Below are 22,742 nucleotides of genomic sequence, written 5' to 3'. Positions count from 1 at the left end.
GAGGAAAACAGAAATTAATATAGGAAATTTCCATAGCACATGCAGCCAGATTAGCAAAATGAACAAAAAAGCAGAAACAAAGAACAGCCAACATTTTTTTTTCCCATTAACATTTCTATGTTGTTTACATCAAGACCTGGCTGATACATACAAAGTTGCTCTGAGTGGGTACCTGAACAGCCTGAGTTCAAAAGCAGAGGAGAAAGCTATCTTCTCAGGAAGGTCTTGAAATCATGTAATTTTCATCATAATTGATGAGGTATATGTATAAACATAAGCCTATGAAAAAGCAAAGACCAACGTCCCATCCAATGGCTGGCTACTCTAAGACAGATGACAGTACTCATTTACAACCAGCAAACACAAAATCAGAAAACAGACTGAGGTAGTGGGGAATGCTCCAGACTGATGAGTATTTGCATTTCTCTTAATATGAACTGCAAGAACTAAATCCCCAGGAAATGCGCTGATAACCTGATCAAAGTGCAACTTGCTGGCAATGGTAGGAACATAAGGGGAATGATTCTGGCTCAAAGGGACTGACATTGAAACCAGCATCCCCTTTCTTTCCCCGTGGGCATCTCCACTTGCAACTTGCACTGCCATTCTACAACAGTGCATATTTTATGAAGATCAGGAAAAACCCCTACTCCCTGTGTTCTGGGAGGCACAGCAACAGAGGGGCACTCACACAACTAATTGTGCAGTCACAAGAACTCCCATGCTGCTTTAACGAAGGGTTTTTCTTAACACTGCTTAACCTCAGGAGCATCACTTAATAGTGATAACATTGTTAACACTTAACCAGTGATAACCTTGGAGGATATAGATGAAAATGCACAGACTGATCTTATGGCAACAAAAATAAAATCTACATTGACTAAGGGACATCATTACTACTGGCATTTAGTACTTAAAGATGCTATACCAGCTTAGCAGATGAAGGGAAAATATGCCAGCCTCTTCCAACTCCCAAATACATCAAGAACAGCTCTAACAATCCTGTTTATCCTAAGTGAAGAGCAACAATGTGGGCCTTTCCAGATATGCCTTCAGCACATGCTTTGAATGCTGCCATCAAACGCCTTGAAGGCAGAAGAGGGAGCTGCATGGCCTCTTGTAACCTGGGAAAAGAAAGCTGGACCAACTGTTCCCTTCTTACCCATTTGTGGTTAAAATGGTCTGCAACTGGAAAACATCCATGTACCTACTCCTAATGATGGCACATGCCACAAGATATAGAATTAGAATAAATACTGGGGTGAATTGCCAGAATGAAAAAAAGGAGCAATGACATAGCAGAAATCTCAGATGGTAGAAAAGCTTTATACAAACAGTAAGAAAAGCTACTTCATTATGGAAGTCTGATTGTACAGAACTGTTTACATCCAGCAACAGAACAGAAATGAAATGGCACTAAGTGCACTTTGCATTGTGTTGCAGTTACAATATCCTAACAGGCACAAGGATACATTTCACAGTAAGATTAGGAGATTCTCCTGACAACAATAATCTTTTCAATGCTTTCCCCTATTCAACATTAACTGCAACAGTGCTTAGAAACTTCCAAGACATGGCACAAAATAAATGTAATTTGCTGCAGACAGTATTTTCACATAACACATTAAAAACTCACAGGCTTACTAAGCACTGCAAGTTATGAAAAAGGAATAACAATTCTCTTTGATTAACATTAAAGACACCTTTCACCAACTTTAAGCTATTCAGAGTCCTCGCAACCAATTCCATTCAGTGAAAAGCCTATTATTCTGTGTCTAATCAAAGATTTCTCCTCAGCATGCAGATAAAAGGGACAGGCTATCATCCATAACTACATAATATTTCAGCCTGAAAGTAGTCATCCCCAATTTTGCCATGTTTGATCACTTTCAGAAAGATATTAAGGCTGCCCAGGGAAGACATTACAGCAACCTTCTTCAGTTAGTTTTCTCAGTGAGCCAACATCATAGCTCTCCCTGTTTTCCAGGTGCAGTAAATGAACACCTGCATAAAACTATCCTTTAGCCATCAGAAGCCAAGCACCTCTGTCCATTTCAGAGTATGCTTGAGCTAACACCACAGCTTATAGCACCAGTCCTACCTTTGATCCAAACCATTACCTTGCTACCCCAAGGCAAAGCTTAATATACCTGTGAATACTAAGGGAACTGAACCTGATTAAAGCCAGCCCAGGGAACTAAAAAACCAAACATCTCTGCTTACATTTTATTAACATTTATATATATATATATTTATATTTTATATATATCTCTGAGCAGAGAACTTTGTTACTTATCAGCCCTACCCCTAAATCTTGCTCTCAGTCCCAGTTCTATTTTGGTATGTCTATAATTTTAAAGCTCTATTTAAGCAATTAACAAAACTGAAGTGGTATTGTAGCTTGTAAAACAAGATACTGTACTTTGTTTTAAGAAAAAAATTACAGCTCTTGTCTCTTTGGAGAGATACAGAACATGCCTCCAGACAGCAATTCAGGACAGGAATGAAATATAAATTATGAATAAAGTCTTGGAGAAGCCCCTCAATTATAAGCAGAGATTAAAGAGACCAGCACCAATTATGGTGTCCTCAAGTTACCTGGTATGAATCCCTTTCCATTTCTAATAGCAGCTCATTATGCTGCTATTTGCAGTTACATATATGAGCTCTAATGCATAGATTTAAGTTTCTGGCTACAGAATGTTTGACAATTTCAAAATCTAAAACCAGGTGAGCAAAATTACTCACAGAGCTGGAATCAGCAGCAAATTTACACTTCGTTGATGTGATGAAATCTTTTCTCTAAGGTACTGCAAAACCTTTATCAAGTCACAATTTCAGACTGAGCATGTCTTATTTGCATATGAAATAGTATCTTTCATAATTCACATTCCCCTGAAAATATCCACAGAAGCTGGATAGGATATTCACTCTAGGACATAGTAAACTGACCCCCCTGATCTTCACAAGTCAAACTTAGAAATATCACACAATATTATGTGCATTGTGGTTGAAGTACCATCTTTTTTTTAACACAAATTTTGGTTCACAAGAGCATTGTTTAAAATGCATAATATTCACATGTCAACCTGATTTAATTTAACACAGAATTTCAACCAAAATACTTTCATAGCCTGGTTAGGGGCATGAGAGTTTTAGGTATGAAATAATGCCTGTGATTCTGTCAAGACTATTACACTTAGGTTCAAAACGTGTTTTAGTTCTAGTACATCTGCTTTAAAGTCAACTGTAAGCAGTTACAGTTAAGATTTTAGAGATAATAGGGTATATATTTCAAAACTCAATGACTAGTTATTTTTAACAGTAATTTCTGTAACATGTTTACAAGAGGAAGTTTTACATAAGACTGATTATCACAACTCTCCATCTGGTTATTCTCCCGTTTTCAAAAGACACACAGAAGTCAATTTCTTAATTTTCAGTTTCTTTGAACATTTTGCTCAGCTGTTGAACTAGTGCTACAAGCTCAGGGTTTCCCCCAAGTGATTCAATTTGCTTATAGGCTTCAGATTCAAGCTGTTTCAATGTATTCCGAGTGTACTCAAAGGAACCAACATTTTCAAGGTAATGTACACAGTATTTTTTTATGTCTATGTTCTCCGTCCTTTGACGTAAAATGTTTTGCACCTGAGTACTTTCAGGTCTCGACCAAATTGCATGAATGGTTGGGAATGAGAACTTGCCCTCAGTTAAGTCTTCACAAAAACTCTTGTTCTCGCTATATTCTTTGGAGTGCAAGTTGGCATAGTCATCTCTTATTTGGAAGAAGAGACCAAGTGTGTTAAGGAGCGGCTTTAGGTCCTTTTTATAATTTGAGAAGAGCTGCATGAGACCTACAGCTAATCCGAAGAGCCCGCCTGTCTTTTGCAGTACCATGGCTTTATACTCAGCCTCTGTAGGACAGGTGTACGTGTCCCTCCAGTAAATATCCAAGCCTTGACCTTTATGGAGTTCCAGAAGTTGACGCGTAAAAACTTTGACAGCATCTGGATGATCAAGGGTTAAAACCTTCTCTAAGCCAAGAAAATAAACATAATTAGCACAGTTGATTACAGATGGAATTCCATAGATACTGTGTGCCACTGGAAAGCCCCGTCGTAGCTTTGAGTTATCTTCAATATCATCCACAAGGAGGCTTGCATTGTGCAACATCTCTGTCACTTCAATGATAACCTATGACAAGAAGAGACAAGTGTTAAGTCTGTCAGTGTAATTTAACCATGATTTTTGTGAGACTATACTTAAAATGGATCATGTTTAAAATAACTATATTCTCTATCACTGAGGTTCCTCTTCAGGCAACTTGCCTTTACTGTTAGCACACATTTATGCTTCTCTTCACCATCCAGTTTTCTCTAAGCCCTGGATCACATAGTCTTATGTGTACTGTTTTCAGATTCAAAGTTACTCCCTGAAGTGCTTCCACTTGCATGATCTTCTTCCCTGTTGCTACAGTTCTAAAAGAAGCCATTGGCTAGGAGTCATGGAATAGCTGTTATTAGAAACATGACTAGGGGAAAAAATAAACAGTGGTTTTAAATGTTTAGATTTACAAACCTGAAATCTCCCAAAGTCAGTTCTTGAGAGTGTCAGGTATCATCCATTATCACATTTCTCTTGTGAACCATGTTTTGATAAGTGGAGAGTTCATGTTTCTTTTCCCACACTTTGTGCAGTTATATTCAGTATTAAGCTCTTAAAGGACAGACTATTCCCTCTGAAACATCATTTGGAAAATTCTTGGCAGAAAGAAAGACAACAGCCACAATTTCTTTTGAGAAGCTTCCTACACTCTGCTTGTTACTAGGTAGACCAGTATCACACAGCACCTGAGGTCTGCAATAAACTGTTCACAACATTAGGCTTGTAGCTGACTAGTTTTGAGTAGAACAGAACCTTAACAACTCATCAAAAAATGAAGAGCTTTAACACTATATGCTGCTTCTATCCCACAGCTGCCATGCAAGCAACAGATACATTCAGGACCTGCTTAAATGGAAATAAATTTAAGCACATAAAACTGCACACTGTATAAACTCATTGCAAAACACATCTGATTAAGATATGATTTTAGAGCTAATGAACCAATTATACTCCTTAGCTACAAACATTGCATTCAGTCAAAATTCATCAAAACAACTGTTAAAAAACACTAAGACCACCATAAAATGGCAGCAAATATCCAGTATGGTCCTATTTGGTGAGTGCTGTAGGACAAAATAAAGACTTTGCTGTAAGCATTTTCTTGATCATCAAGCCACCTGGTGTTCAGTGAACATTGTCCCAAAGATTAAAACTCACACCCCAGGAATTTAATCCCTTTCCCAAGATACAATTGCAAGAACAGTCTGTTTAAACACTCATGAAATCAAAGGATAGAGTACTTACTGAAGGCAACTTTACACATCTATTTGTTTGAATATACTTTTGGTCCATTATCTCATTCTCAGTACTATCAGGAACATTTCCCTGTGTTCTGTGAGTTCACTGGATAAGCCTACTCTAGGATTTCTCTTGCTGACCTATTTCATATCACGGGCAGTTTCATGACCTCTTGCAGCTTCCATAGGTAAGGTTTAAAGGAAACAGTGTTTCCTGACTCTATCAAATTACCTTGTGAGCTTAAGATAGTGTCAAAAGTGCTTCCAAGGTGAAGGAAAGGTGTGAAACAGTTCAGATACCAGAAAAAGATTATTTTAGAAGACATCAGGAAGTAGCCTGAGGAAATGAAAAGACTGGTCTCCACAATGAAAGCTGAAGACCCAGCAGAGAGTGCTATGTTTTCTTACAACCTACACCTATATAATCAGCATCTGCTGCACTATCAGTCCAACACTCAGGTTTCTTCCATCTCCTTATTTGCAACAACTTTAGAACTTGTTTGACTCTTGCTAGGCCATTTCAGTGCCTTCTCAGGGAGAAATTCACCTGACAAAGCCAGTGTTCTCTAATTCGAGAAGTTGAAGTGTTCCAGTGCAGCACCAACAGGGAACTAGAAATTCAGTAAGTGTTGGGAGAAAAGATCACTTGCTTGGGGCAAAAGGTGAAACAGTGGCAGTTAACAGTAAAATAAACTACCAAGGAACCTCAATTGTAGTACCCTTAATTGTATAATCTAAATAAACTACACAAAGACAAATAATCTAAGGTAAGAAAAAAGCCCCAGAAAGAATACCAGAATTCAAATTTTTAATAAAGGAAATACAAATAGCTGGAAATTAATCAGGCTGTTATACACAAGGGACATCTTATAGAGATCATGAGAGAGGTCAAAAAGATGACCAGAGGTGGTCCTCCAGACTTCAACCATCCTTAGTTAAAATGCACAGAAGCTGCAATAATTGCAACATGGTGAAGACTAAAAGATGACAGGGTCTTGTTTTTTCCTGCCACTACAACCAACTTAAGTAGTAAAGGAGACATTAAAGCATTGGTTTTCTTCATAAAGACAATCAAAACAAGTGGTCCAAGTTTTCAATAGCAGTTACATGATCATCAGTTTGAAGTGACAGAACTGGTAACTTCTGTTCACACAGAGGCACTGCAGCTTCAGTTTATTATTAGCACTAAACCAAAATGGACCACAATGTCATGGGTGCCCAGCAAAAGAGCAGGAAGCAACAGTCAGATTGCGACATAAAAACCTGCTAGTTGAATACAATGGAAGGTTTTTTTATAATGAGAGGGGGTCAGCATGAGAAGGCAGGCCTTGGGAAGCTGCAGAAACCCCATCACCAGATTTTCAAAACTCAACTGGGCTCCCAGAAGCCATAAGCAGCTACAGAGCAAGCTCTGCTTTAACTACAGGGTTGTCCTAGATAACTTCCAGAGGCTTCTTCTAATCTGAATTCTGCTCTGTGATATTAAACCCATACATGCAATACACAGGTTGCTATATTTGTTTTCTTTGGATGTTTGTCTGAGGACAAGGGTAAGATGTGTCTAGCTGAAAGACAGAATAAACTTTGCTAGACAGTTACACAAATAGGCTGAAAAATGGAAGAGTTCCTAGATTATGAAATGCAGCCTCTTAAACCACTCAAATCACTTTGCTGCTTGAGAGCTATGAAGTGTCACTTTTAAGCCACCCTAAAAATGACTCCTTCACAAATGCTAAAGAATACTTCTGCCTACAATTAATGAAATTAACAAAGGACCAGCTGGGTGTCAAAAACCATAATAAATTATATCAATTCCCTATATTGCTTTGGACAGAAAATATTTTGCACACTCTGTAGCAGTTTAACAAAACTGCTGTCTAACCTAAAAAGGCAGATAACATTTAATTTGAAAAGCCACAGTGTTTAAATACACAGCCACAGCCATGCATCTTGCACACTTTGTCCAAGAGAAAAGACAATGAGAATTCCTAGACAATCCTTCCCATTAGAAAGTAAGGACTGCAGACTAAATGACACATCCCTCTCAGTTTTAGGCTTTTAAAGTTGATTTAATTGCTGCCTTTGATATTCTTGTATCAAAATCTCGAGATTTTATTATCAAACACTATATTTGTGAAGCCTACCAGGTAGTTGTCTAGCTTGTTTTGTAAGTTATTAAAAACTCAGTGTTAAAAACTGAGTTAAGTGGGTAACAATGATAGCTGCTTATCTACAACTTCAAAGGTTGAACACTTGGAAGGAAGTAACTATTCTAGTAAGACATGGAAATAATTTCTTTAGTGTTGCATCACAGTAAAAGCTTTGCATTGAAGTTGTTTTCCTGAAAGTTCACTTCATATTCAGAAATTAGTGCATTTAAGATTTCTGATAATTTATGCTATGCAAGAGAATAATCTGTTACCAATGGTCTTGGAAGGAAAAAAAATTTTTAAAATTTAAAAATAATTAGGCAGTACCTGTATTTTATCTTCTGGAACATTCAGCCAGTGATTAAAGGCCTGTGACAGTTTGGTTCTCACTTGCTTACCTACAATAAAAATGTTATAGGCATTTATAAAAATAATAGAGTTCATAATTAGGCACAACAGTTTGTCTTAGCAACTAGCACTGATTCAAGACCTGATTAAAAAACTCAGTGTGACGACACAAAAGTGGAAAATAGATCAGTGCATGGCTTGTTTCCTCATTGAATAAACACCAAGTAGCAGCAGTTTCAGTTTTAAACACTTCTCAGGAATATTTAAAGCACCTATTTACAGGTTACTATATTTTGTTTTCACAATTTAATTAGTAAGGGATCCTGAACATGTTGGTAACCTGTACAGATCAGCTAGTTTGCAGGGCATGTTAATTTTAAGATTAAAAAGTTTCAATTATGATTCATTCTTAGTTGAAAGTATGGGTATTTGTTGAATAGCTATTTCTGTCAATTTTTAGGTCTTTCTCCTGTAGTATTATTCTTTACTTGTTACTGTAAATTTGTAAAACAGGAAAGTGACATTTCATATACTTACTAAATAACACTAAAAAATCTGAACAGAACATTCTGAACAGAATAGAACTTTCCAAGAATTCAGATCTTTATCTTATACCCAAGAAATCTACCTACAAATAGGATTTGGTCTGCTTTGGTATAATCTACTTTGTTGGAGCCAGGCAGTCATCCTGTTTCATAGCAATTAAAGACAACATCAAATGACCAAGTTTAGTATTAAATCATGTTGTTTTGTTCAATCCAGATACTTTCTACATGACAGAGTGAATTTCAATAGAAGTTAACCGTATGCCTATGCATTACTGATGTTTATTTTTTTAGTAATTTGCTGGTTTTCATGTACAAATATCTATTCAGCATCTAGTCGTGTTCAATATGAAATAAAATTATCCCCTATCCACACTGAGACAATTCTGCTCTGGACTTTGAGAAGCTCAGCTATGTATAATACCTTGGAATAACTGCAGGACAGGTTTACAAAGACAGCTTTGTACATTTGTATATATAGCTCACATAAACAAGCATTTGGAAAAAGCTTTAAATAAACTTCAAAGCAAGTGCAATATAGACACCTATGGAACCCATATTACTTGACTCAAGATGTACTGAGACATAACTGAGATATTCTACAATACTAGTCCTCATGTTGGTAATTCCATCTTGCCCATAGCACCAAAGAAATGTCAACATTTGAATCTCTCCCTAAGGCTTCTCTGCAACTCTGTAGCCAGAGTATACAGAACAGAATAATAAGTATGGGTAAATTCATTTGCAGTGATAGACCCTGGAGAAACAGGACTGAAAATTTTTCCCCTCCTAATTAAGCTCCCACCAGGTAAGCAATAGCTTTGTGGGTTGGGCTCTGTAGCAAGGGTGATAACCTTCCTCCCTGGATCAGAGGTCTGCACTTTTTGTCTCCGTTCTCAATGATTTCCATGGCTTCCTGTCACCACCATCTTCTGGTTCTCACTAGACAAGATTAACAAAATGGTCCTTTTTTCCCCCAGGAGCTCTGTCCTCTGTTTCTGCCACATGTGAACAGGCATTCTTACCTGGACATACACTGCCATTGGCTTGTTTTCTCCATTTTTGTTGTCTGTGCTTGGTTTTAAACACTAACAGTTTTCTGCAGAACAGAAGGATTGTTTTGTCTCCCCTTGAGAATAACTGTTATAAAGGATTAACAAGTATTTCACCACATTCATAACAAAAATCAGTCAGAGAATATCACATTAAGGAACTGTACCTTATCTATACCTATCTATAGCTGTTTATTCTCTTCTAAATTATTTGGATACAGACAACACCTGCTTTTTCTTTTTATACTAGGCAGCTAATCCTGTTTTTCTGAATGTGCTTCCTAGAAAACACACTTACAGAATGCTGGATGTTCAGCAACAAGCATTATTTCATCATGAGGAACTTGACTACTAGCACACACTCTAAATGGATTATAACATTCACAAAGGATTAAGTCACTTTAGTTCCTTGGTACAGGCAGCATTTGAATTGTTAGACTTGTAAACCCTGAGTAGCAAGGTTTCCTAGACACCGACTACTCAAGGAAAAAACACTACCTGTATAGTGAGACATCTATTTTTCCTTTCATAGATGCAGATTTGCTTGTCTTCGAAAGGAACATTATGGCTACATAAATACTATTCTGAAGTCACTCTTACCCAGTCTATGCAATAGTACAGCAATTTTCTGTACACACAATTTATGCCTGCAGCAATATTGTGGTGGCAAAAGACCAAACCCCTCCAATACCTGTCTCTAAAGCCTGGATGCAGAGGATTCCACTCCTTGCCACATCCCTCCTCACCCCAAACTAGACAAGACAATACAGGGACACTAGGACATTAAAAGGAGCACTGCCAGAATTATCCAGTTTCTTCACTGTCACATTCCACTACTCTGTAATTATTCTAAGCAGGCTATTGTAAAATGGAAAAATAGAGGTCTAACACCCAAAATTAGAAGCTCTACCTACTGTATAGAGCTATAATAATAGACATTACTGCACCAAGCTTTTATCAAAGCTCTGCTGAATGAATTTGGTTTAATCTGCCTAAGATCCCAAATTATTACCCAAATCAAACAGCAACTATGGAAAGCTTTTCTCCTTAGTAATGCTGGGTGGAAAAGGTGAGAAAAACACTGAGAAATTCCTTCTACAGCTAAGAATGTTAAAGCTTTATCCTTCAAACAAACATCAAGTTAGATTAAAGATATTGTATTGAGGACAGTCCCTCCTCTTCAGATGAGATGCTTCTCATCTAAAGGGAAAAAAAGGAAAAAAATCAGCCAACTTACTCTTTATATACACACTTGTTCTTATGATAGGGCACAGACTCAAAAACTACAGACCTCCATTCTGGACAGGCTCCTGGTTAGGGTTTCTTCACTTTTGCTGTATTCAAGTAAGCACAAATTTTGCCCTTAAGGCAGCACCCCACTTACAGAGAAGGCTCATGAAAGGGCTAGAACAGCATGGGAAAGAGCAGAGGGACTATTAACCTAGCCCCCATTACAGCTAATTCAACTCATTAGCCCAGCAGAGATCACAGCTTTTTGCTAGGTTAGCTTTCTGGCAGCTTTAAGTACTGAGTCAGCTCCTGCAGTGGATCTGCCACAATCAGTGCAAGGTGAGCAGGAGATGCTGAGGGTCAGGGGAAGGGGCACTGCCCTTCTGGAGGAAGAAAGCTCTTGTATTACCTGAGCTGTATTGTACACTTGCACGTTTAGCTGCATCCTCTGATGGATTAAAACTAAATGGATAAAGTCTCCAGGCAGACCTCTCCCAGCAGCTACAAGAACACTACAAACAGCATAAGTGAACTGCATGAAGGGAAGCAGAGAGCAGGTGCATACACATTTAACCTGTGCAGCTACTTGTGATTGAGGTCATTGACAGAATTCTCTAGCATAACTCCTCTGCTCAAAATAGGGTTAACTAGCCCAGCATTGTGATCCTGATTTGTGCCTTGCTCCTTCTCACCATACTGAATGTCACTATCCCAAGGACACTGCAACTAAGGCTGCCTCCAGCCTGTCCTAACCACTTTTCCCTTCTTTTTAAGTGGAAGCCAAGCATAATGACTTCCTACATCAGCACCGTGGTCACCTGTGTTAGCAAGAGGTCATAAATTCATTCCAGAGACCTCCTGGACTGCCTGTGTCCTGCTGTGATGCTTCTTCTACCACACTGTGAGCTAACTGAAGTCTCTCAAAAGAATCAGCACCTGCAAATATGAAGCATTTTGCAGTTGTCTGAAGGTCTCATCTGCTTCCTCTCTCTTAGGGCGTCTGTAGCAAACTCCCACTATAATGTCACTCCTATTGATCTGCACTCAAAACTTAACCCATAAGCTCTCAACAGGCTCATCTGACTGAAGGTAAAACTCCATGCAATTCAACTGTTCTTTCACATAAAATATAACTCCCATTCCTTGCTACCTCAGATTGTCTTCCTAGGCCATCCACATGCATCCATTGCAGCACTCTAGCTCTGTGTTTATACCACAATAAAATTGTTGCCCTACAGCTGCATCCAAACTCTACCTTCTCCCTTTCACTCCCAATAATGTATGCAACTGTATAAATGCATACTTCAGAGAAGCATCCAGTCCTGCAGATGCCCAGAAAAAGCAAGAGCTTACCCTATCAAGTTCTGTTTGTACTTCCTTTTTGGAGTGCTGGGATGATTTGCCTTCAGATTTGATCTGTAGATTACCAAGTGTCTTGCTCAAATCAGCCTATACACTGTTTGCAAGTTCACTAATTCCTTACTTGACTGTGTGCAGTCATTTTCTTTTACTATAATCTCTACTTTTGCCCTAACTTGGACAGGTAGATGCTATCTCCTCCCAGTAGTCCTTGCTCTGCAAAGGAGGTCTCAAGGCTGTAAGAGCCAAAGCTCTGCTATCAGCATGAGCTGTGAAATTAAGTAGCTGTAGACAGGCAGTATCTGTTTACTCCCCCAATGGTGAGAAGGGGGTGAGGATCACAGAGAAGACCGACTTGGCTTCCTGTGGCCTTGGTCCTCATTCCAAAGGCCACATAGTCTTGCTTGATAAGCTTCAGGCACCCCCGTGCTATACCCATTAGTGTTCAAGTAGAAGAGCTGTAAGGTTAAGTATTTAAAGGTGAAACACACCTTGGCAGTCCTTCCCTCACATCCCTATCAGGAGTATCTAGAAGCAGCAAACCTCCCTAAAACAAAACCACAAGGCTCTATTCCCTACAGGAGTCAATCTCTCCACTATCTGCTCAGTCTCACCACTTGCTGCTGCCCTAGGTGCTGTTCTGATGCTTGTTGTATAAAACCATAGAATCATTCAGGTTATAAAAGGCTCATAAAGAGCTTCCAGCCATGTATCTTCTTCCAGTGCACTGAACCTATTTGGCAATTGCACATCTGTTCAAGGAACAGGAATCTCTCTCCTGGTGTCAGAGGCCACCAGCCTTCACCACTGCGGGAGTATCCATCTCCCAGCCTGATATGCAGAGACTATTTCTGCCCCCCTGTCAATATACCTGGAGGTTTCAGATTCTTGAATCTGTAGAGTCTTGTAATTTTTGTAATTTATGATGCTGTGCAAGCCTGCTGACCCCCTTCCACCATTCCTTTGCTTGGTGACATAGGTTTTCCACAACTACACAGCCTTAGGAGCAGGTACATCACTCGATTCCAGCTAGTGGGTGCCCCCCAGGCATCCCTGCAGCTCACAGTCCAGAGAGGTGCAGCCTCCCTCAGGAACTTGGCCCAAGCAGAAGCCTCTGCCCAGGGCAGTTGTGCCAGTGGTAGGGATCATGGCCTGTAGTGCTTAACTCCTTCACCAGGCTGATCAAGTTCAACAACCCAGCAGAAAAAGCAGAACAACAAAGCCAGTCTTGACTATTTAGCTTGCTAAACAAGAGCAGGAAAGACTGCAGCCAAGACCAGCAGGACAAGAATGGGAAGATGCAGTCATGAATGGGATCAGAATCTGCCCCTTTCAACAGCAAGCTATTAACCATATCAGTTTTAGGACAACTCAAATTCTATATACTCCTTTGTGCTGCAATATCAGCTACTGCTGTTAACTCAGATTCTTAAAAATAAAAGATTCGCCATGTGTGTGAATTAAGACATTTTCGGAACAAACCTCAACAGAATCTTTGAAAGTCAGTCCTGCACTTTATGATACTAAGTGACAAAATTCTGGATTAAGCAGAACATTGCTAAAAACTAGTACGGCAATGTTCCACTACAATGAAATTTTACAAGAAAAGTTACTGTTTCAGAATCTATGTTTTTCTCCCAAGCAATAATTTCTGCTCAAGAAGGAATTAACATTAATTACCATACTAGTAGTTAAAATAGCACCATACTAAAAATCCCTTAAGCCTAGTAGCTTCCCTATCTTGTTTGAAGTCAAAGAAATATACAAGGTTACTTTAAGTATCACCCCGAGAGTGTTGCCACCAAAAGTCTTATTTCAGCAACGGGAAACAGAGTAATCAATTTCCTCTACTAAGTGGTTAATACTTCGCAGTTAAAAAATTGTGTTCTTACACTATTGACAACATTAGCAGGCTTTTTCCCTTCCCTGCTACCACACTGATTACAGTTATACAATCCCTTTTTATGCAAACAAACTTTGATATGTATCTACATTCATTCAACCATAGGTTACTAAACTGCTTGGAGAGTTTAACTAGTGTTTCAAGATAAGGAACTGGACTACTGTAGAGCAATAGTGTACATATTTGATACTCAGCCAAGCTTTCTGCAAAGCCCCTCTGAGCTCAAACTGAGCCAACACAGAAACAGCTTCTTGTTCCTGTCTCCCTGCCTGCTCACTAACAAGACAAGAGATTAACCAGGCAAGTTTTTAACAGGTTAGGTGATTGATACTACCTAACAACTTGATTAGCAGGCTCGGAACTGGCACAAGTTAAGCAGCAGGAGAACACTGCCAGAGGCTAAGAGGATAGAATGAAACTGCCTCTTTCAACAAGGGCCTCTTGTATTAGCTCAGGCATCTCATTTGAGCTCCACTCTAGGCAGAAACAGCATCTGTAAGCCCAATTTTTCCACCCTTACCGAGCACTGGTACTCACACTGACTCCAAGATTCACACATGTAAGTGGCTCCCACTGATCTGTACTTGGCATAGCTGACCTTAGGCAAAGCCAGTGCTTCAAACACAGCAAACACAGTTTATTTATGACTGGGACCCCTCAGTGCTTCACCTGTTCCTCAGTACACGCTTCCCACAGGTACACCACTTTCACTTGCCTAGTTTAAGAGAAGTTTTCTCTTCTGAATCACACCACCACTACTGCACAGAGAGCAGTGCATCTTATCTCTTGCCTTCCCCAAAATATACACTAAATTAACAAGAAGTGGACATGGTAAAGTGGACTGTCAGATTTATGATTCTTTAGCAGGACAGGACAGAACACAGCTGTACTGCCAGCAAGTGTAGTGTTACATAAGCCACCAGTAGAGAGTTATTACAGTTGAACTCACAAAGCGAAGGAATTTAACCACAGGAATCAAGGTGGGAAGGGTAAACATATTGCAGGTGCATCATTTAAAGTGAAAGGTAACTGAAGAGCTTTTAGTCAAGCACTTTTGCCTATAGAAGACTATTTGGGCACTTATTGGGTGTTGTATATTTCCCACTAGGAAGCTGAGCTTTTCTTCCCGGTGTCTACAATAGCTTTAAAAATAATTAGCAACTAAAGATGCAGAGGGGTTGAAACATTCCTTGGTTAATGAGATAATCTATTAATATAAAAAGTAGACTTAAAGATTATGTTGAAGGAAAGCAAATTTTTTCAGGACCAGGGCTTAGAAAGCTCTCTGTAGTATCACAGACTGACTCTCAAGGTAGTTCTCTAGAAAGACCACCACCCAGTTCAACATAGCCAGGAGTACACATGAGGAAATGGGAAACAAGCCTCCTGGCATTAAAAAGGCATGCAACTGCCAAATTCTTTTCTTTTCTTAGTTTTCAGCTTGGTGCTAACTGCCAAGTCAAATGAAATCACTAATGTTGGCAAGAAAATCCTGGATATTTGTAGAGGTTAATAATGAAATTAATTATACTAAGGTATAATGAATGAGGACTCTGAGGATCCACCCTACTGATATACAGCTCTTGCTAGAGACGTGCAGAAGCCACTTAGTACTCTGCCTGTCTAGGCAGAAGGTCTTCTACCCTGGTCAGATATAATTTTGATCAGAAATATTTCCTTAATATTTACCCAAGTTTTCTGTCTTCCTTAACTCCTTCAGCAGGCAATATAAGTTGGACAGAGGGCAACCAGGCATTTATGCAGTAGTTCCAATAACAAAGTTGTCCTGCCACTATTTTTCCAAAATTAGTCATTTTGCTGTGACTTTTATTTGTACACCTAAAGTGTAAGAAAGACCATACAGGCTATCAATCTCATTGTTTAGTCAAAGAGGCTTCCAAGGGGCATATCCATACAGCAGCTTGCTTTCAAACTGCCTCCTGAATTCTGTTACATTGTACAAGACTGAAAACTTCACGTGAATGTATTGCTGGTGACCTGATAGTACCCAAGGACAGGCTGAACCTCTGACAGGTGAAACAAGCCATGAATAGGGACAGCTGAAACTGGCCATGAGAACACCTGTCTCCACAGGCACCAAGGAGAAGAAATTACACGAGAGGAACAGGTTAATGAAAACCCCCAAAAAACAACCCAGAACAAAACCAAACAAAAAACAAACTAAAAAACAAAACAAAACATCTCCCAAAGAACTCTAACCAAACAAAAACCCTTCAAACACCACCCCTCCCCCTCAACTAAAAGAAAACCCACAACCCACTGAATTCAGTACAGGAATCAACTAAAGAACAAAATATTGTCAGCCCTGAGTTTAAAACCAGGATCAAGTCTTCAGTACCTGCCTTTATCCATTTTTAAAAGCATAAAGTCAGCTACTCTGGAGAACAGGGTAACTGCAATATTACTTACTACAACTGCAATATTAATGTGGCAACTTTACTACAGACACAAGAGGTATTGTACCAATCTCACAAAAAAAAGGTGGTTTCATAAGAGGAAGAAAAGAACAAGTAAAATAGAAACACTGAAAAGTATTACTTTTTATTATTCTTAAATCCACAAATCAAGAAGAGAAAAACTTCTTGGCTTGTGCTTCCCAAAACAAAGGTTGCTATAAAAACAATGTTGATACTTAACACAGTACAAAGAAACTTGCCTGGTAGTTGAAGCAAATATTGGTATGGCTCTAGAATTCTTTTAGATGTCTCATCCATCCCATCCATTTCTTTCTTTCCTGAGACGTAGTTCACTGTTAAAGAAAATGTTATTAACACTAATTAGATTTAAAAATGTGTAAGTAAGCAGTAGATGCTTACAACTAAAATGTCAGCTGACTTACAGGTTAGGTGCAAATATTCCAATTTTGTGCATGACACCTTCAGTATACAAAAGGTTTCCCTATGTCATTTACCAAGGAAACACATATAATACATGCAAAATACAGTTTAATTAATCACAAAGCTAAAGCCAACTCCTAAACTTTGCTGACTTTTTTGTATGTAGTAGATTGCTTAAGTGATGAAGTATTTAAAACTTTACCATTCAAAGCTCCACTGCAAAACTTTAAAGACACTTATACAAAACCTCACACAATTTATCTGCTAAATGCTTTCTCCATACATCAGACATTTCAAAAGTAGAAATGTCTAAGAGCAGAAAATGCACCTCAGACCAAGGCAACCTAAAGAAGAATACTAGCTTCAGTCTTTTGATATAATTCCTCAATCTTTTGTTAAAAATCAAAATAGAAATATACCACTTTTCTACCACTGTTCAAACATACTGACAGCTCTACACACTTTCCCACACACCATAAAATGTAATAGACTCTTATGAATAATCTTTTAGGATCCAGGGCCTGCAGAGCTCAACAATTTTTCATTAGCTTCAAGTCACATACTTTAGGTCACCTCCATCTTCATTTTTTTTCAAACTGTTTTCTGTGATAGATTTATTATCCTTCCACCTCTACCCTTCCTTACTGCACTGCAGATGCAGCAACTCAAAACAATTCTTCTCAGGTAGTTTTAAGACAGGAACTGCAGCAATAGCATAAAGTCTCATGCTACTTCAGCATCACTTTTCAGATACTTTGCTAGTGTCCTGCAAAGGATTTATTTCTTTCCTGCTGGAGGAAGTGAATAGTTATGTAAATTAACGTCCCAATTTTGGCTAGACTAGAGCTGATTTTCCTCCTAGTAGCTGCTGCAGCGCTGTGCTTTGGGCTCTGTGTGAGAATACTGTTGATAACACACTGATGTTTCGGCTGTTGCTAAATAATGCTCACTGTAAGTGAAGAAGTTTTCAGTTTCCCAAGATCTGCCAAGGAGCAGGTGCACAAGAAGCTGGGAGAGTATAGCTCAGTCAGTCCTGTCTATTCCCATTCCCACAGCCAGAAGCATTTGTACCAGTCTGTACCTGGGGAACTGATTTGTGTCAATAACTATTTTCCAAGTTTAAGTATAGATCAACTCCTTTATTTGCTTCACTCTATGTGTTCATCAAATGTATTGGCACTTCAGGGGCAAGAAAGGCTATGTAACCAAATATAGTTGTCAACAAAACGCTCATAAGGCTGCACCTTTTAAGAAAGCTTTGCATATTTTCTTGGCAGTGATGCTGTGATAAGAAGTACAGCCTCTCCATCCTATCCATGTGCCAGCACAACTAGAGGCCAGGCCACACACTAATCAAAATCAGATTTGACACCCTTGACTCCTTATTTTGTTGTCAGCTTGTTGCTGTAACTGAAGTGCTTCCAACCAGCACTGCCACTGAGAGGCAGCTGTCAAACTGTACCCTTATATTTAAAGAGTAAGTCTCAAAGGACTTCAGTGAGGAGGTAAAATCAAAGATTTTCAGAGTCTACCCCAGATGTTTTAAGCAGAAGGAATCTGGTAGAGATAGATATAAGGACATACTATCTACCTAACAACTCCCCTGTGACTATCACTTGTCAAAAAGCCACACGGATGGTGACATAATTGAAAGTGCATAGCTATCCAGCTAGGCTGAGATGTTAGCACTGGAAGTGCTCTCCTAGAAAAGCTCTTGCTTAGAAGTAAATGTTAAAGTTCTTCCTCTTCCCTCAGGGAATTAGGTCTCTTGCTCATTTGTAAGGGAGTAAGCCAACATTCAGAATCCCCAACTAACTTGAAATTCATTAGTATTGTACAGCATCAACCTAAATATCTGCATCTTTCTGCACAAAACTAATAGGAGTTCACCTGAAATACTAAATATCAACAGATAATTAGTCAGGTACTTCTGCCACAAGTAGAGAGATTCTTACTTTCTTTTAATAAAAGGCAAAAAAGGATCTAAAACAAAAGTAACTAATCTCAAATCAATATAATTAAAATTTTCTATACTACTATTCTACCGTTAAATGAAATTCTAGGTAAATCCCCACCAGGGATTTACCAAGGGGAAAAAAAAAGTCTGATTATTCATCAGACAGCTACAGATTTAACACACCCACTAGCACATAAACAGTGAACAGAACCTCCCCCAAACTTACACATAGAAAGGGACCCTTGATAAAGAAACATGTAAATGAAATTCATTACAAAAGCAAAAATACCATGATACCACATGTGTAATATTACTGCTCTTTGCACAAAATTATCATACAGCACACTTGGGAAATGCCTGATATTAAGGGTTTCCTGCTGAGGTGACTGACCGATTTGTTATGGAAGTTACCCTTCTCAGTGATTTACACACAAGATCTCAAGTCACCATACCCCACTAAAAAGTAAAAGCCAGCAGTTGAACAATAAATGAAAGGCTACCAAAAGCCTTTTGCTAGTGAAAGTGCAAGAATTGATTACATCCATGCTCATTCATAGGATTAAAGCAGTTAAGGACATTTTAGCTTATAAACCAGCACACAAACTTGCTGCATTTCAATTCATATGTATGACAAAGCTAATTTTCCAGTTATATCTTCACATAGGCAAAAAGAACAGCCACACACAACGAGCCCAAACAGCTGCCTTTTGGACTGCATCAGAGCTTATCTCTGATGACCTCTTTGAAAACACACATGACACAAGGATAAGATGGTGATGTGGGCCTCCATAATGTGGAGCTACTCTAAAGCTATACTTGAAGCTGTGATCTGTGTCTAGAACCTTTCTAGAGAGGATGAAAGTTGATGATTAATGATGATTAATTCCAGGCCAAATGTCAAGAAAAAGTTTCCCTTTGGAATTTTGCAAAACAGCTTCTCAGGCTACCCTGTTCCATTCCACTCTGCAGACTTTTCTTCCCCTCCTCCCAAATAGGGAGAATAATCTGAAATAGTCCAGGTTAAATATACATATGGTATTTTTAAAAGTATCATCATCTTAGGGGCTGCAGTCATAGTGTAATTACAGAGAAAATAAGAGACAACTACCAAAAAAGCAAAGAACTCCAGTATAAAATGAACCATTCAGAAGGTTCTTAAATCAGCTCCATCACAGAATTTAGTGCACTGAGACACTGGCTTCATTGCAACCAGTGGGGGGGGGGAAGAAGAACAGATAGGGGGAGCAAGTAGGAGTGAGAAGCAAAGTTTCAAAAAGAATACACAGAAAACATAGTGAATATCTACTGTTTCAAACAGAGACTACCAGAAGTTTTAATCCAAATGCCACTGGGACACCAGTCCACATTCCCACTCTAATTAGCAGAGTCCTGTTTATAACCCCTCCCAGGCTGACACCTAACAACACCTCGCATTCAAGCTGCGGGCGGGCAAGCTTCCCGCAGGTGCAAGGGCAGTGGCAGACCACACATTTTCCCCGAAGATGCAGCTGAGTACACAATAGCTTTCCATAGTGCCACTCCAACACTAACGTCAGAAGGACACGAGCACCCCTGTGATCGTGGTTCCATTTTAATGGGGATTTCCAAGAAAAATTAAGCAGGAACGCTGCAGAAGCCCGAGAACAATACCTTGGCCGCCGAAGTCGCGGCCCGCAGACAGGAAGGGTCTCTGAGCTGCGGCCTGACCCGCACACAGAACATGAGTCGGCAAAACCCGCGGTCGCAGCTGGAGCGCTGCGTTCAAACTCACATTGCACAGAGAACATGAAGCTGCTGTCGCCAAACTCCAGCCACAGCCGGACCGACGGTAATAAGGTTCATTTTTTTCGGAGTTCAACGCGACAGACGCAGCCTCCTCAGCTGCCTCCAGAACCCCAGGAGGAGCGGGCCCAGCTCTTCAGCGCCATTTTAGGAGATCGAGAGCCGAGGACGCATCGCTCCCCCCACCCGCCGTCCACCCCCATTTTCTGATCGGCGCTGTCGGGCTCAGCCGCCAGGGAGGGCCGGGAAGCGCCGCCCGCCGCCAGCCCAGCGCAGCCCCGGCCCCGGAGCGCTCTGTCAGTCACTCCGCCCGCCCCGGCGACCGCCGGCACCGCCCAGCACTACCGGCGGCCCCCTTTCCCCCGGCCCCTTCCCGGGCAGCCTACAAGCCCCTCCTGGGCGGGGCGGGGCGGCCGCAGAACCCGCTCCCCCGCAGCCGGGCTCGGACCGGCCCCTCCGAGAGGGGCGCTCCCCTCTCTCTCCGCCGCCCGGATCCCAGTGTTCCCCCCCCACCCACAGCCAGCTAACAGGGCAGCCGACCTCACCTCGCCTCGCCGCCGCCGTCGTCTTCGTCTCCTCCTCCTCCGCCGCCGGCGGCAGCCGAAACCCCGCCCTTGAGCAGCTGCCGCTCCGGGAGTGGCGGCGCTGGCGACGGCAGAGCCCAGAGCGGAGCGCCACCCCCCTCCTTCCTTCCGCCCCGCCGGGCGCCACCTTCCCCTCCTGGGGGGAAAATGCGCCACCGAGCGCCCCCCGCGCACGCGCAGGCCCCGCCCCCTCGGCTCGTTAGCCTTCTCCGGAGTGCCCCGCCCCCCCGTGCGCGGTGCGCTCTGGGAGTTGTTGTCCACTGAGCAGCGCAGCCCTGCCTGCCAGAAACGCTGCTAACGAAGAGCAGGAACTGCGTTCCCCATGAGCACCCTCGGCGCCGAGTCTCAGTTTCCATAGAAGTGGAGAAGAATGATGTCAGTATTTCCGACACGAAGGCCAATGGGGCCACGGGGTAGGCGGGCCCTGCGGGACACGGCCCAATGGGGGAGGTGGAGAAGGGGGCGTGGCCGTTCCCGTTCGCCCGTCAGTCAGTCATCGGTGCGGGAGGGGGAGGGGGCCGAGCCGTGCAGTCACCGCCGCCGGGGCCGCGCAGGACGGATCGGCCCCTCCGCGCGCCGTGCGGGGCCGCCGCCAGCGGAGCCGCTGCAGCAGCGTTGAGCGGGGCCGGGGGTGCCCGAAGCTGAGAGGAGCCTTCGCCCAGTTCCCTTCCGTGCCCCCCGCCTCGGGCCGGGGGAGTAGCGGGCGGGCGGTCGCAGCGGAACAAAGGTGAGGGCGCCGAGCCGAAGAAGGAGCCCCCGTGCCCCGCCGGCGGCTGGCGGGGAGGCGGCGGGGGCCCCGTGGGGGCGAGGGGCCGGGCGTGCGGTGGCGAGGGAGGGAGGGGGGCGCTTGTTTTTCTCCTGGTAGCGAGACTGCGGCGGGACTCGCCGATGCTTCGTCTTCCCCCCCACCCCAAACACCCAGTGGCGGGCCGGGGGGAGGGACCGGCGGCTTCTCCTCCGGCCCCTCTGCCGGGAGGGACGGAGCCCCCTCCTCCACACTCGTACAGACACACGCTCCGTGTCCCCGCCGAGCAGGTCGGGCCCCTTTCTCCCCGCCCCCCTCCATTCCTCCCTCCCCGTCCCCGCTCCCTTCTTTTCTTCTTCTTCTTCTTCCTTTTCTTCCCCTCCTCCGCCGCCTCCTGCCTGCTCTCCCTCCCTCCCCCCGCCCGGACCCGCTGCGCCGAGCCGGGGAGTTGCGGCTGTTGCTGCCGAAACTCCTGCGGCGGAGTCAGCGCTTTCCTTTATTTAGGGGGGGAGACGGAGGGAGGAGGAGCCGCCGCGATCCGGAGCCGCAGCCCCTACAAAAGCGTGTGTGTGTGTGTCGGGGTGGGGGGACTGCTCCCGACACCCCGCTCCACCGCCGTGCACACGGGCACTCTTCCTCGTACAATGGAGGAAGAGCCTCCCTCCCTCTCGCCCTCCTTCTCTCCGCTCTCTCTCCCCCCGCGGTAAAGCGAGCAGGGGGGTGTTCTCTGCGCCGGGACCCCCGCGGGTGCCCTCCCGGTGCCCGGGGAGGGGGCGCAGCGCCCCGGGGAGGCGGCCGGGGCGCCTCCCCCTCCCGCGGCAGCCGGG

General features: G+C 42.3%; 2 protein-coding genes across 8 annotated transcripts in view; one reads left to right on the top strand and one right to left on the bottom strand.

Moving 5' to 3' along the window:
* Positions 1-1,307: 1,307 nt before the first annotated feature.
* GGPS1 (geranylgeranyl diphosphate synthase 1) lies at positions 1,308-21,327 on the bottom strand. 5 transcript variants are annotated; one of them, XM_074537505.1, is made up of 4 exons: positions 21,127-21,326; positions 16,667-16,759; positions 7,880-7,950; positions 1,308-4,194 (listed from the first exon to the last, which is right to left on the bottom strand). In XM_074537505.1, the coding sequence occupies exons 2-4, from the start codon at positions 16,731-16,733 to the stop codon at positions 3,433-3,435; spliced, it is 900 nt and encodes a 299-aa protein (XP_074393606.1). In that variant the 5' UTR covers positions 16,734-16,759; positions 21,127-21,326; the 3' UTR covers positions 1,308-3,432. The 5 variants fall into 5 exon arrangements, with proteins under 5 accessions (XP_074393606.1, XP_014122897.1, XP_005487648.1 ...); XM_014267422.3 differs by having other exon boundaries at positions 21,132-21,325; XM_005487591.4 differs by lacking the exon at positions 21,127-21,326 and adding an exon at positions 20,576-20,957.
* Positions 21,328-21,643: 316 nt separating this feature from the next.
* The window catches only part of ARID4B (AT-rich interaction domain 4B), an 86,783-nt gene continuing 85,684 nt past the window's right edge, over positions 21,644-22,742 (top strand). For 2 of the 3 annotated variants that reach the window (XM_074537496.1, XM_014267425.3), the window contains exon 1: positions 21,644-21,897. The gene's annotated coding sequence lies outside the window, so the exon portion shown is untranslated. Of the gene's footprint in view, positions 21,898-22,377; positions 22,619-22,742 lie in introns of those variants that run through there. The other variant, XM_074537495.1, reaches the window with a different exon arrangement.

This window comes from Zonotrichia albicollis, chromosome 3, assembly GCF_047830755.1.
Source record: "Zonotrichia albicollis isolate bZonAlb1 chromosome 3, bZonAlb1.hap1, whole genome shotgun sequence".
In the NCBI taxonomy this organism is placed as follows: domain Eukaryota; kingdom Metazoa; phylum Chordata; class Aves; order Passeriformes; family Passerellidae; genus Zonotrichia; species Zonotrichia albicollis.
Note: the sequence above shows the minus strand (reverse complement) of the source record. Positions and strands in the feature narration are given on the sequence as shown.